At 40.5% G+C, this 13,378-nt stretch overlaps 1 protein-coding gene across 7 annotated transcripts in view; it reads right to left on the bottom strand.

Moving 5' to 3' along the window:
- Window positions 1–223: 223 nt before the first annotated feature.
- Window positions 224–13,378, bottom strand: part of Map7 (microtubule associated protein 7) — a 165,386-nt gene continuing 152,231 nt past the window's right edge. For all 7 annotated transcript variants that reach the window (XM_074073762.1, XM_074073774.1, XM_074073796.1 and 4 more), the window contains 3 exons: window positions 10,738–10,840; window positions 3,470–3,693; window positions 224–1,726 (listed from right to left, as the gene is read on the bottom strand). In XM_074073762.1, coding sequence (XP_073929863.1) covers window positions 1,716–1,726; window positions 3,470–3,693; window positions 10,738–10,840 — 338 coding nt within the window. In that variant the 3' untranslated portion in view covers window positions 224–1,715. The remainder of the gene's footprint in view (window positions 1,727–3,469; window positions 3,694–10,737; window positions 10,841–13,378) is intronic.

The following is a 13,378-nucleotide window of genomic DNA, read 5'->3' as shown; positions in this document are numbered from 1 at the left end:
AAAAGGAGGGAGGGGAGAGAAATTAAAAAAAAAAAAAAAAAAAAGCAACTTGAAGCCTGAGTGAGGATATAACATATGAGAACATTAAAAGGAGGAAGATGGAAGGGGAAAAAGAAACTGAAAACTCTATACATTTAGATAGCCTATGAACCATAAGTTAAGAGGGTTTTATTTTATTTTGTCAATAAAAAAGGTATTAGAGTCAAAAAAAAAAAAGTAAAACTATGTCAAACATTTTATTGGTGTTTCATGGTAGGTCGATTTAAACAAACAAATAAAACAACTTTGAACAGAATTTTTTAATACAATGACTATGTGTACACGGACAACCAAGAACAGGGAAAATCCACAATTAATTTTTTTAAACAAATTACAGGCTGTTGCTAAAGATCAGATGCTTAGATTTAAAAGAAATAACCCAATAGATGAATAGTCTCTTATTCAACCTGGTACAGTAACCAAGTGCTCTTTGTATAAAACCAACCATTATAGTGGTATAAATTTATCTTTCAAGAATTCACATAAAAACATGTTCTCTCAGCATTCTCTCTCCTTCTATATTTAGTCATTAGTTGTCTCTTGAGTGGGAAAATAAATTTGAATTTATATTAGCAAATGAAAGTGCAAGTTTGTACAACAAGGCTCAGCAGCAAAAGGGAAGAACAATGCAGAGTGAAAAGCTGATGGATGCCACCCTGGACAGGGACGGCCGCGACCATCCTTGTCCTGTGCACCACATGCAGTCAACATTCCATCATTTTTTCATTGCTCTGAAACGAGCAAAACCAAATTCTTTTTTTAATTTAAAGAAATATTAAGTCTTTATTTCCCCCCCACATAATTTGTGATCAGGTAAGGCAAAGATAAGTCCCGCCATCACTGGGGACAGCAGCAACATAGAAACTTCAGAAGTAGCCCTGGGTCATCTGTACCATTGTCTCACGGTAACACTAGGAGTGCATTCTAATGAAGCAAATGTTTAATGTTGTCACCTTGTTCTGATTTGATTTTATTGGAAAAACTTGATAAATACATTACTTAAGAAGACAGTAAATTACTTTTTTGCTCTGAAAAAATAGTGTTTTTTCACATTTTAAGATGTGTTAGTATGTTTTGAAAAGGAGTTGCAAGAATGTGACAGCTGGGTTTGCAGAAAGTCCATGTACAAATTGCATTTACAGGAACCTGGTGATCTGCCTATAATTTGTCTCTACAAATAGAGCTCTTTGCAATAATATTTAAACAACCAGGTTTAATTTAAACACCTCCCCATTTGCTCTACTTGTAGCACGAAGAGGTACTTATGTTTCAAGTATTAAAGTAAAAGAATTTTTTTTTGTTTTGCCAATTTTAGACGTTCAGGTTTTAAGACCAAAATATCCATGTGAAAAATCATGCCTAGCCAGCCTGTTTCTTTTAAATGCTCTTGTCTTTGAAAGAATAAAGAAAAATATTGCTTTGCTAAGAAGGAGCACACTGGAAAAAGCCACTTTAAAGTATTGAAGAATAAGGAGTATTTCTTTCTATTGGTGAGAATTATTAGAAATGCCATCCAGTCTGTTGTCTTTAGCTGGATTTAATAAGTCTTTTCAAAATGACGGTCAAGAAATCTTTAGAAAACTGGAGATGGGGGTGCTCCTTTGCAGCACGAAGGGAATTCCATTACTTAGAGAAACTCTTATTAAATTTTTGCTTTGGTTCTTCAGAAGAAATGCTCATACAACTTCTATATAAGACAGAAAAAAGAATGGATTAATACGACATTTATCTAGAATTGTATTTAAAGAATGCCATGGCAATACCTAACATTTCTAAAATTTTACCATGCTGTTACATACATTGTCTTATGTAAGACTAGGCAATTGTATTAGGATTCAGTCTTATATTTATGTTTACTCCACTATCAATAGGAAGACAAAAGAACTTTTCTTTGTTTCAACTTAGGCAGTATCATTTACTCTGATAAATGGCATACATTGGAGGCTGGGAAGCTGCTCAAGTGGTAGAGCACTTGCCTAGCAAATGCAAGACCCTGAGTTCAAAACCCCAGTTCTGCCAAAACCAACCAACCAAAGGGTACACATGATGGTTGTTTAAATCTCTAACCTTGTCTTGTATCCTCAGTACCAGAGGCTTAGGCCTTCAAACTTGCATTGGAGGTTAAATGTTTATTGATAAATAGTCATGAACCCCAAAGAACCCTTCTTCCACTCAAGATCACAGGCACTGAACTGTTTCCCAGAGAAGGCATGGAAAAGAAGGAAAGTGAGAATGGAATGATGGATAACTTAAAAGGGGATGGAATGCCTGGCAAGTGAGGCAAGTGCAGAAGGTCCTTGATCTGGGACAAAGCAGGAAGCTATACCAGGTGTGTCCATCAATGTAAGGTTAATCAGAATATTCTTGAAGGAACAAAGTCAGCCCAGGGAGGAACTTTCTGACCTCCTTTCACAGCCTAGAAGGCAGAGTTCACTAAGTGAAATTCCATTCCTAAGGTCAGTACACTAGAAGAGAACAGGAGGTAAGCTTCATTTGGAGGGGGTCAACATTGGCCTTTTCACCTCATTAAAGGTTTACTTGTTACAGGGTCACAGATGGAATCAAAGGCAAAATAATCTGACCACACATAATTCTGTGCTGCCTGCATTTAAATATCACACACATGGCCAGTTCTCTTTTTAGCAGCACACAGAGCTGCTGGCCAATGTGAATGTGACCTTGGGGGAGAAGAGTCAACAAAGCTCCAACAGGTTGGAGGAGAGACGGAACTGGGCTTTTTCCTGACACTTCCAGGACTGTGCTGCTGAGCTCCAATGGCCAAGTTAGTAATATTTGATGGTACTCTATTTTTGGGCTCCTGTAAAGCTGTTTTTTTTTTTGTATCAAGACTGCAGGGTCAAGTGTGAGTCCCAGGCAGTTTCAACCACAGCCACCCACAAGAGATGGATGCTTTGGGCTGAGTGTGGTCCTGGTTTGGAGTACTATTCTTATTACCCATATCACAACTATCCAATACATTTTAAAAAGATACTAACATATGACCCAGGATGCCAAACCCAAACAAGAGAAAACAGGCAAGAAAGCCTGGGGGGGTGGAGTTTTTAGCATCTGATGACCTGGGAAAGATGGAAGAAGCCCCAGTTTCTTCTGTGGTGCACAGAGCTGGCCCAATAGCCAGCAAATTACAGGGAGGAGCCTGGTGTGAACACAAAGCATGTCCGGAAGGTGTGTGGTGCTGGGTACTGAGTGCTGCTCTGTGAGGCGAGGCTGACAGAGCCTGCGGGGCACCACACACAGGATTTCTGGTCCTAGGAGTTGTCCAACCCAAGTCAAAATTCAATTTCTACAATCCATGTACAAGTTTTTTCCCTGTGGTGTACTTGGCCCTGAAGGACAAAGTAACTGCTCATCCCTTCTTGAGCGTCATGTATCTCAGATGGTTACAGAAGGGAGTTCAAAGAAAGCTTACCAGCAGTCTGTTGAGTTTGCACACCATCTACCTGAGGAAGGGGCCCAAGTGTTCCTTCATCATCAAAGGCCAAAATTGGATTCAAAGGAATTTCTGTATTCTCACTGTTGGTGACATCTAATCTGGATGGTCTGGAGCCAATGGGTAAGTTTATAATTTCTTCAAAAGTTTCATTCTGAACAGACACTCCATTTTCATTTGGTTGTTCTTCTAAATTGGGAGTACTGGGGAATTTGAAAAAAAACCAAAGTTAAAACGAGTTAGCATTAAAACTAGAAAACACATTTTTAGGACACCAAAAATTGCTTAATTGCAAAATTTGCATAATTTTACTTTATGAAAATATCAGGTTGATCATATTACTAACAAAAATGGTGACTTGTGATATATTCATATTCAAAATTATTATTTAAGAAACCTATTCAGATAAAACCTATCAAATAGAGCCGGGCATGGCGGTACATTCCTGTAATCCTGGCTGAGGCAGGAGGATGGCAAGCCTAGGCTTTATAGTGCGATCCTGTATCATAAACAACAAAACAATGAGTAGCACTATGGGGCCTGGTGATGGAGCTCAGTAGTAGAGTACTTGCCAAGCATGCACAAAGTCCCTGGGTTTGACTACGAACACAGAAAACAAAAAGCACTTACAAGGCCTTCACTTAGAGATGAGAGGGGCCCTAACTCAGAGTGGAAGAGCAAGTGATTAAATGCATGCTCTCTCTCTCTTTTTTTGGGACAGAGTTTTGTTCTTGTCCAGGCTGGCCTCAAATTGAGGGGTTCAAGCAATCCTCCTGCCTCAGCCTCCCAAGTAGCTGGGACTAGAGGGGCATGCTGCCACACCGTGCTGTAATCGCATGACATACTGCTCTCAGGCCCTGTGCTGTTCTCACGAAGGCATTTTGGGCACACGATGGCTTTTCACATTCAGCCCTCCGTGAATACTGCCAGCCTCCAAAGACACTTGCGTAACTGCACACATACATGTTCAAGACCAAACTTAGCTTGGCCCCTTACGTCTACCTCTGACCCCATCTAGATCCTACTGATGAAGAGAGACTAAATTGTAGGGTGCATTCAACTTGCCATCCAAACCATAATTAGAGTTTCTTTGGATTATTTCTCTCTCCAGTGAACAGGCAGGCCTTTATGCTCTATGTGTGTTATTACACGTTATATCACGAGAAAACAAAACAATGGCTAGACAACAAATGTGTGCCAGACTAATTTACCACTCACGATAATGGACTGTGGCAGTACACAAATGTGTGAGCTTCCTAATTTGTCCAGTGCTCAACAAATCACCTACAGACTCAGGAACGGCAACGCCCCAAGCTTCAGCAAATTCGGCATACTTTCTCACTGCTCTTTCAAATGGTAACATAGAGCACATGTATACCCAACTTCCCTGCTTTTTCTTTTTTAAGTCTTTGCTTTTTTCCCCCTCATTGAAGGAATAGTTTATTTTCCATTCCCAGTGAGAAATAATGACTTTGTGAACTAAATTCTAAAGCATTTCTGATTTGAATTTTTTTTTTTTTTTTTTTTTACATTTTGGTTATTAATCCTTCGTTTTTCTTTTGGCGTTCTGAAACAGGGTCTCACTACGTATCCCAGGCTGTTCTTGAACTTGTGATTTTCCTACCGCAGCCTTCTGAGTAGTGGGATTATAGGTGTACACCAATACCATACCTGGCCCCAAAACTTTTTTAGAAAAAAAAAAAAAAGCCTGTTCTAAGCATTTCACAAGGCATTGCAGGATTTCAAAATATTATTTGCACAATACAAAAAAAATATTAGCGTGTGATGGCACACTCTTCTATTTGATCTGGGGCTGGGTGAGGGAGGAGGCCTGGCCTGACACAGTCTACTGAAGTGGCAGTCAAACGTTTGTGCACACATGTGCCTAACACTCCACTCTGAAGGTCTGCACCACCACACCTATCCTCCTTTTATTCCCCAACACCAATAGGCTTTCTGTAGCCAGAGAAACAGTGTTGGTTTTCAATTCAAAGATATAAGAAGCAGTTTTGGCAAAAGATGAAGAGCAGGACCACGTCTCCAAAGGCCTCCTCCCTCGGCGATCTCAACTCCTGTCACCTTGCAGGCCTATGTATGCTAAGTCAGAACAGCAAGGGCTCCTATGCCTACCCATTCTTTCTTGTGTCAGGTGCTTTGGAGGGCCAGTCATTCATTACATGTTCAGGGGACACTGTGACCAGCGGAGACTATAAAACTGACAGTAGAACCCTGGGGGTGGGAATTAGAGGTCATGAGTCCTCTTGGAGAAGAGCACCAGCTTTTGTATTCCTGTTCTTGGCTATACTTGGGAGTTTGAAGGTGCATGCGAGACTCTTGAAGACTGTGTATTTTGTTCAAAGCATGCTCTGGGAGAGGTTGGGACCACAGTGGGAATGTCACACTCCACATAGCTTGTTAGAGCCAGATCTTAGCATTTTTTGACATTTATTAGTCAGGGCTGGGGATGTAGCTCAGAGGTACAGCACTTGCCTAGCATGCACAAGGCCCTGGGTTTGATCTCTAGCACCCACCAAAACCAAGAACTTCTTGCCTGACCTTTATCAGGGAACTTTTAAATTAAAAATGGAAAATCTCTTACTGTATGACTGATTGGGATTTGGAAATGTTACTTTTTCTGCAAGTAAAATTAAGAACAAGGACTGGAAAAATTTCACATTGCTAAAAACCCTTTCTTCAAGAGTATAGGAACATTCTATTGAAGAGGAAGCTCCCTAGGCTACATGTCACCACAAAATGCCTTCTGGGCTGCTAGGAGGGTGGGTGGAAGCCTGCACACCCACCAGAGCTTTCTAGTTTCTAGATCAGAGGTTCTCAGTGGGGGTGAGGCTCAAGAGCAATCAGAAAGATCTGAGAAAATGAAATCATTTCTTCCGCTCCCATTCTTATAGTCACCTGTATCCTGCCCCCTGCAGTCACACAGTTGTTTGTATCCTTTGTTCCCTGTCACTGCAAGTTTCCAATCCGGGAGCTAGTCTCCTCCTCAATCCTGTGGGAGCTCCCTTCCCCAAAAGCTCTCAAAACTCAGACAGGGCTCTGGAGTCAGCACTGATCCTCTCAAGGTTAGATATTAATATATTTCATAAATACATTTCAAATATTTTTATATGAAAATTCACTCATTTTATAAAAATTTGTTTTATAAAGTCTATGAATTTTCTAAATTTCTGTATAATCGTATTTATGTATTTCACAGGTACATGTTCATATATTATTTACATGGACAACTCCATGCTCCCTTCATTTCTACCTGCTGTTACAGGGGAAAAGAGCTGGGTAGGACAACAACCTTTAGGGTGTGAACTGAAGTGCACAGCACAGACTGAGAGCCAGAGGCCTCACTCAGGAGTATGGTGGGGAAGAAGATAAGGAGGTGTCTGGTGTAGGGTCCCTGCAGCAAGGGGTACTAGTCCTGGGTGCCCACAAGTATTGTTCGGAGGACACAGTGCTCCAGGGTGCCATTGGACAGTGTGTTACGAGTCTCTGGGGATGAGGCAAACTCAATCCAGCTTACAGCACTCATTTAGTTCTCCTCAAGAGAAGGCCAACCCATGTTTTAGGTACTGGAGCATCAAGGAAGGTGACACGTCTCAATTTTAACTATGGATGTTTCACAGTGAGGAGTCACTGTGCTTATAGCACTTGTCAGGGTACATTTTGCACCTCAGGTTCTTTGGAAGGGACCCTGGGCATCTCTGGTGACTCAGTTCACAGTGGGCAAGCAGGAGGGGGTCTCTATTTTGGTTCACAGAATACTTGGTAAGGATGCTGATTGGTCATGAGGATCACAGGGTGCTTCACTAAATGAAACCCAACGTGGTGAAAAACAATGACAGGTAAGTGATTTCAAGCTTGACTTGAAACTGGGAGTGAAAGGACCTATCAGTGGATGTAATTTATTTGTACATTTAAAGTCTTCTGGTCACCAGAAGTTTCTGAGACTGTTTAACTACAGTTAATAGGTCCCACTGAATCAAAGGGACTGCTGATTAACGAACAGGAAACAGTCTCTTAGGTGGGCACACCTAAGAGTATGGGTTCAGGTTGGCCCAGGGTTCCGTGCCAGGACTGGTTTTATGATTACTGGAAGACTCCAGAATGAAAAATTTGAAGTATGCAGATAATGTTTGCTCTTGGAAATGAAAGTCTTTAAGACGAATCCCATGAGGACAATAAGAAAGTCATTACGTGACTGGTTTCACAGGCAATGGGCTCAGAAAACCACAAATGGAACCATCCTTAGAAGATGGAAAGGCATCAGTCACAGTGGATGGAGATCTTAGAACTGCTGTGAATTGTTTTTCCTGGTGACACTGACTCCATATCTTTTGATGGAAGACAGAAAGAATAAGAAACAAAGCCAATGAAATCGTAGGCATAAGAAGGTGAGACACCAGAAACAACACAAAAACATTTTTCCACATCACATGGCAGCTTCGCCTGGTATGCTGCATCTTTGGGATGCTGCATTTGGGGTTAAAGATAGCAAGCTAGCTAACTCTGTTCAGTTCAGAGTAAGTTTGTAGACTCCTTCACAGATACCATTTCTTTGGGGGGAAAATATCTTCACATGCAGATGAGAAAGCTAAGGCTTCATTCAGTTTATCAGATGAAAGCAGACAGGGAATGGAAAGAACACCCATACAACCATGCAGAGCACGGCAGAGGACTTATTCTCTAAAACCTAGTGTTGGTGACCATGGGTCCTGTCTTTAAAAGTGAGAAATCAAAGGACATCTTTGCGCACTTCCTTCAGTGCTACAAGAGGTCATGCCAAGTGAAAGATTCAAGACTGACCTGGATAAATTCAAGGAAGACAAATTTAAAAATAATTAAGGGGAGCAGAGTTCCTTAAGCTAACTGTGTGTCCTGCAGTGGGAACAAACTTATTTGTATCACATTAAACATTATTCGGGAATGGAACATTTCTCAAACTGGGGTCCAGCTCGCTACATGAATATTTACTTTGTTTTGGTGGTACTGGGGTTTGAACTCACGGCCTTGTGGTTATTAGGTAAGCGTTCTGCCACTTGAGCCATACCTCCAGCCCTTTATACTATAAGTTATTACTGTTATTATATTTTAAGATAGGGTCTTGTGTTTTGCCTAGGGCTGGCCTGGATCACAATCCAACTACCTATGCTACAATGACAGGTACACATGCCACCATGCCCAGCATGGTAATAAAAGTACTCCTTTTATTTTTTTACTTAAATTTGTGATTCATTGTTTTGGTTTTATAGAGGAATAAGAGCTAAACGAATTTTAGGCCTAAATTTATATTTGTAAAAAATAGTACAAGTAACTCTGGGAATCTGCTGGAATTCTTCTGGGGAAGATGGTCAGAGCATTTAACTGGTTAGGATTACTCATTATTGGTTATCTTTGTAAGTGATGCTAACCCAGACATGCCTGTGCTGTTACCGAGAGTACAGAAAGTCTATGTGCAACTTTCTCCCAATGGCTTAACCTCTGTTAAGCCACATCTCTCATGTGAAAAAGGACAGTTTACTCCTTGGTAAACATGGATGACACCAATAAGTTCATTTTAGTTTTATTCTAAAATCCTGGTTTTCTATGTGGAGGAAGCTCAAAGAAAATAGTTTATTATCTAATCATTTACCTAATAAAGCTAGGTTTTAATGTCTAATACAATGATTACTTGCTGATTTTGCTACTGAAGAGTCAACTAAGGCATAAACCAATTTTACTGATTAGACAGAATTATCAGTGGCTTATTAAGCTGTTGCATGCATTGCCTGTTCCTCATCATCATAATGGAATTCTTTCTGTGGGAATATTTTTTAGTTCTGCCAAAAACAAATTCTCTGCAGTATGTTTTATTCTTTCTTGCAAATCTCTGAATTTTTGGTGTTCAATTAATTAAACATAAAAAATGACAGGTGGTGGGAACAGATTTTTTTTGAACATTGAACTAAGAAAAAAATACTATTTAATACACACTTAAGGTAATTATAATAAATTCAATCAATGTGATTGAAAGATTATTAAGATCATTTAGGAAGTCTGGGCATGGAGGGGGATATTGGGAAGATCATGATTTGAGGCCAGATCAGGCAAAAATGTAGCAACACTATCTCAGCAGAACAAGGCAGGCATGGTGGTGGATACCTATAATCTCAACTACTCAGGAGGCATAGGTAGGAGGCTCACAGTTTGAGGCCAGCCCTGTGCAAAAAGCAAAAAGGGCTGGAAGTGTAGACTGCTTGTCTAGCATGCACAAGGCCCTGTGTTCAAACCCCAGTACTGCCAAAAAAGGAAAAAAAAAGACCTCTCAGGAAAATTATCTCTTGGATATTATAACATACAAAAATATTCCAATGTCCCACAAAGGTATCAATGGTAGGAAGGATTATCTTTTAATTGCCACTAATTATAAAATGTGTAGTATATGTATTTTTGGATTAAAATTAAACAATTTGAGCCAGGTGTGGTGGTGCACACCTGATCCTGGCACTGAGGAGGCTGAGGCAGGAAGATTGTGAGTTTGAGGCCAGTCTGGGTTACATAGTAAGACTTTGTCTAAGAAACCAAACAAAACAATTAGTTTGAGGACTTTCAATTCTCTGAATTCTCTCTTGGTAGCAAACATTCTGGCATTACAGATGGGAAAATTCATAATTGAAGTACATTCCAAAAGTTTTAAATAAAATAAAAATTTTTTGAACAGAACTAAAATTTTTGAACATTATTAATATTCTTGTAAGTTCTTTAAGATTAGATTTTTAGCTATAGTCTATGATTACCTATGATACTGTTGATATTAACACAAGGGAAAAGAAGGGTAATTGTTCTTTACCCTAACTCCTCTTTTGATTGCAACTGTTTGACTCCTCAATAAGGTCAGCTACTAGTAATATAAGAAAGGTTAGCACCTGAGTTATTTTTAATGTGGAGCAGATCTGAGACTCACTGTAATATTACACATGTCTAAAATACAGATGCGATATGCCACTAATGTGTGTGGATATGGTCCAGGCCAGGTGAAACACAGACAAAGAAAACTAACAATTACTTCTTATAGTTTTCTTTACTGGCCAGCAACACCTCACCATCAAGACTCATGATAAAAGACATTTTCCTTTTCTCATAGTACAGTTACAAGTTTTGATAAAAATTAATGAGCCCAAATAAAAATAAATCTTCATGTTAAAACTTTGCAATTGTGGCAAATGCGACAATGCATTAATTCCAGTTGTTTGACTCACCTTGCCATGGTCACTTTTGATTGGTGTGAAGTGACAACATGTGGGCTGGCTTCTGAGTCTCCATTTCCAGGGGAGGTTGTCACACACGGAAGTGTGGATACCTCTGTACACAGCAAAGGACGGAGAGCAAACGGTTACTAATACTCTATCATCAAACCCAAACCCCTCAGAGCCAGAATCCTCTGCTTTATGTCCTGACTCTGTGATGTACAGTTGAGGACTCTGGGCAAGTGTCAAACTCCCTGTGCCCCTGTCTCCTTGTGAATAATGGTATCTAGCTTATAGGCTATGGTGAGAACTAAATGTATTAATATGTGCAGAATTCTTTACAATGTGTTGAGCACATTGTAAAGGTTGAAATAAATGTTACTATTATTTTTGCTTACACTAAATTGGCTCTGGACAAAAAGTGTGTACTGAAATCAAAGCCATTGAAGATGACAGCAGTAAGCTGATATATCGGTTGACACCAAACATCTTTATGAGGGATTTGGAGCAAATCACATGGAACAGTACAAGTGACAAGACAAATCTTTACAATCACAATCAGTTCTAGCCATACTTAGACTGATGGGGATTTCACAAATGGAAGCTCACAGTACACTGTACCTGACTGTGCCACCCTGTAATTTAATACTCAATGGACTTAAATTGGATGCTACTTTTAGCTCAAGCTGACAATATTGACACCCGAGTCCAAAATCCAGGACTGCTACTTAAGGTATTGTAAACCGTCATACAGGTCCAATGTCACAGACATCTGTGGCAGTTTGTGGTTTAGCTTGATGTGACAGAAACTGAAATAATTCCAAGAGTGTTTCATAAGCCAGCATAAATTTAGTAAAATTGCCAGAGGGACAAGGAATCTGAAAACTGGACCAAAGAAGTGATTGGTAATTTTAAAACTGCCAACATTTGCAAAGCTGATAATAGGTAGTCTCTAGGAAGACTTCTGGTGGGCCTGTGAACTTGCCTGCCTACCCATCCATGAATTCTTGTAGCACTGATAACCCCATTCAGCCCTCAACCAGATGCAAGATGAGGATAAGGGAACGTTTAATCCTCAGGCCTCTTTTTAGAAGTTTTAACTCAGGTCAAATTTCTGAGAAGTGGACACCCATTAAGTTTCACCTTCCCAGTTGCCTTTGTTTGGTCTTGCATTGAGTACAAAGACTACTCAAAGAACAGACAGGGAAAAACAAAACAAGCCCAGGAGGCTGGCCAGGCACAGACCACAGCATCCTTCTGAGTAGCTGAACCACTCTGATGACCCTGACTGTGGTGGCTGCCAACACTGTACACCCATAGCTATGTAATGTTACGGGAGATGGCATGGGGAGGGAACACAGTACAGTTATGCAGCCACTAAGACAGGGCGCTAAACCAATGGAACAGGGTCATCTCTAAAAAAAGCATGGAAACTCCAGCATAAAGGAATGATGGCACACAGAAACCAGAAGAACATCTACTGAAATCAAACTGAATGCCAGGAATAGCTTACATTTGAAAAACCCCAGCAGGGTGCCAGTGGCTCATGCCTGTAATCCTAGCTACACAGGAGGCAGAGATCAGGAGGATTGCGGTTTGAGGCCAACAGGGGCAAATAGTGCATGAGACCTTACCTTAAAATACCCAACAGAGAAAGGCTGGCAGAGTGGCTCAAGTGGTAGGGTGCCTGTCTAGCAAATGTGAGGCCCTGAGTTCAAACTCCATATCAAAAAAAAAAAAAGAATAACCCCTACAATTTACAGAGTCAGTTATTTGATCTTTAATTAGGCCCTGTGAGGTATTCCAGCCTTTGTTCCTTTTGTAAATAGAAAAAGAAATGAAGGCACCCGGACCTTTCTTTTTCACACTGACATTGCAGGTGAGGAAAGGAGACTGAATGATGAGCTATCTACCAACCACCTGTATGCTCAGCCATGAAGACCATGTGGGATCAGAATGAGAATTAGGAGCTGGTGACCTGAACCCCAACTACCTCAGCTGGGCTGTCACTGGCCCTGAGTATCTCTGGGGAAAGATTTAGCTTGTTTTGCTCATGTTGAATCCCAGCACCTACATTAGAGCCTGACACATAGAAGGTTTAAAAAATGCTTGTTGCCTCCAGAGAAAGCATCCTCCAAAGATGTATGTAACAAAAAAGGGGCATTTAATTTTTATTAATTGAATCAGAATCCTAAACCTAAGCTTAATTTTATTTTCATTTAAACCACATTTGGTGTTGAAGCTATTCTAAGAATGGGGGGAAGGAGAGTGAAGGAGAATGATGAGGCCAGGTGAAGATGGGTCACACCTGTAATCCCAGCTACTCAGGAGGCAGAGATCTGGAGGATCATAATTCAAAGCCAGCCCAGGCAAATAGTTCACAAGACCCTGTCTTGAAAAAAACCCGGGGGCGTCCGCTGTATGCTTCCACGCTGGGATCCTCTGCAACCAAAAATCGTATGTTCTCCCTCATATGTGGACATTAGATCAAGGGCAAACACAACAAGGGGATTGGACTATGAGCACATGATAAAAGCGAGAGCACACAAGGGAGGGGTGAGGATAGGTAAGACACCTAAAAAACTAGCTAGCATTTGTTGCCCTTAACGCAGAGAAACTAAAGCAGATACCATAAAAGCAACTGAGGCCAATA

The sequence above is a fragment of the Castor canadensis genome, chromosome 1 (genome assembly GCF_047511655.1).
Source record: "Castor canadensis chromosome 1, mCasCan1.hap1v2, whole genome shotgun sequence".
In the NCBI taxonomy this organism is placed as follows: domain Eukaryota; kingdom Metazoa; phylum Chordata; class Mammalia; order Rodentia; family Castoridae; genus Castor; species Castor canadensis.
This window is presented reverse-complemented; position numbering and strand designations above follow the sequence as displayed.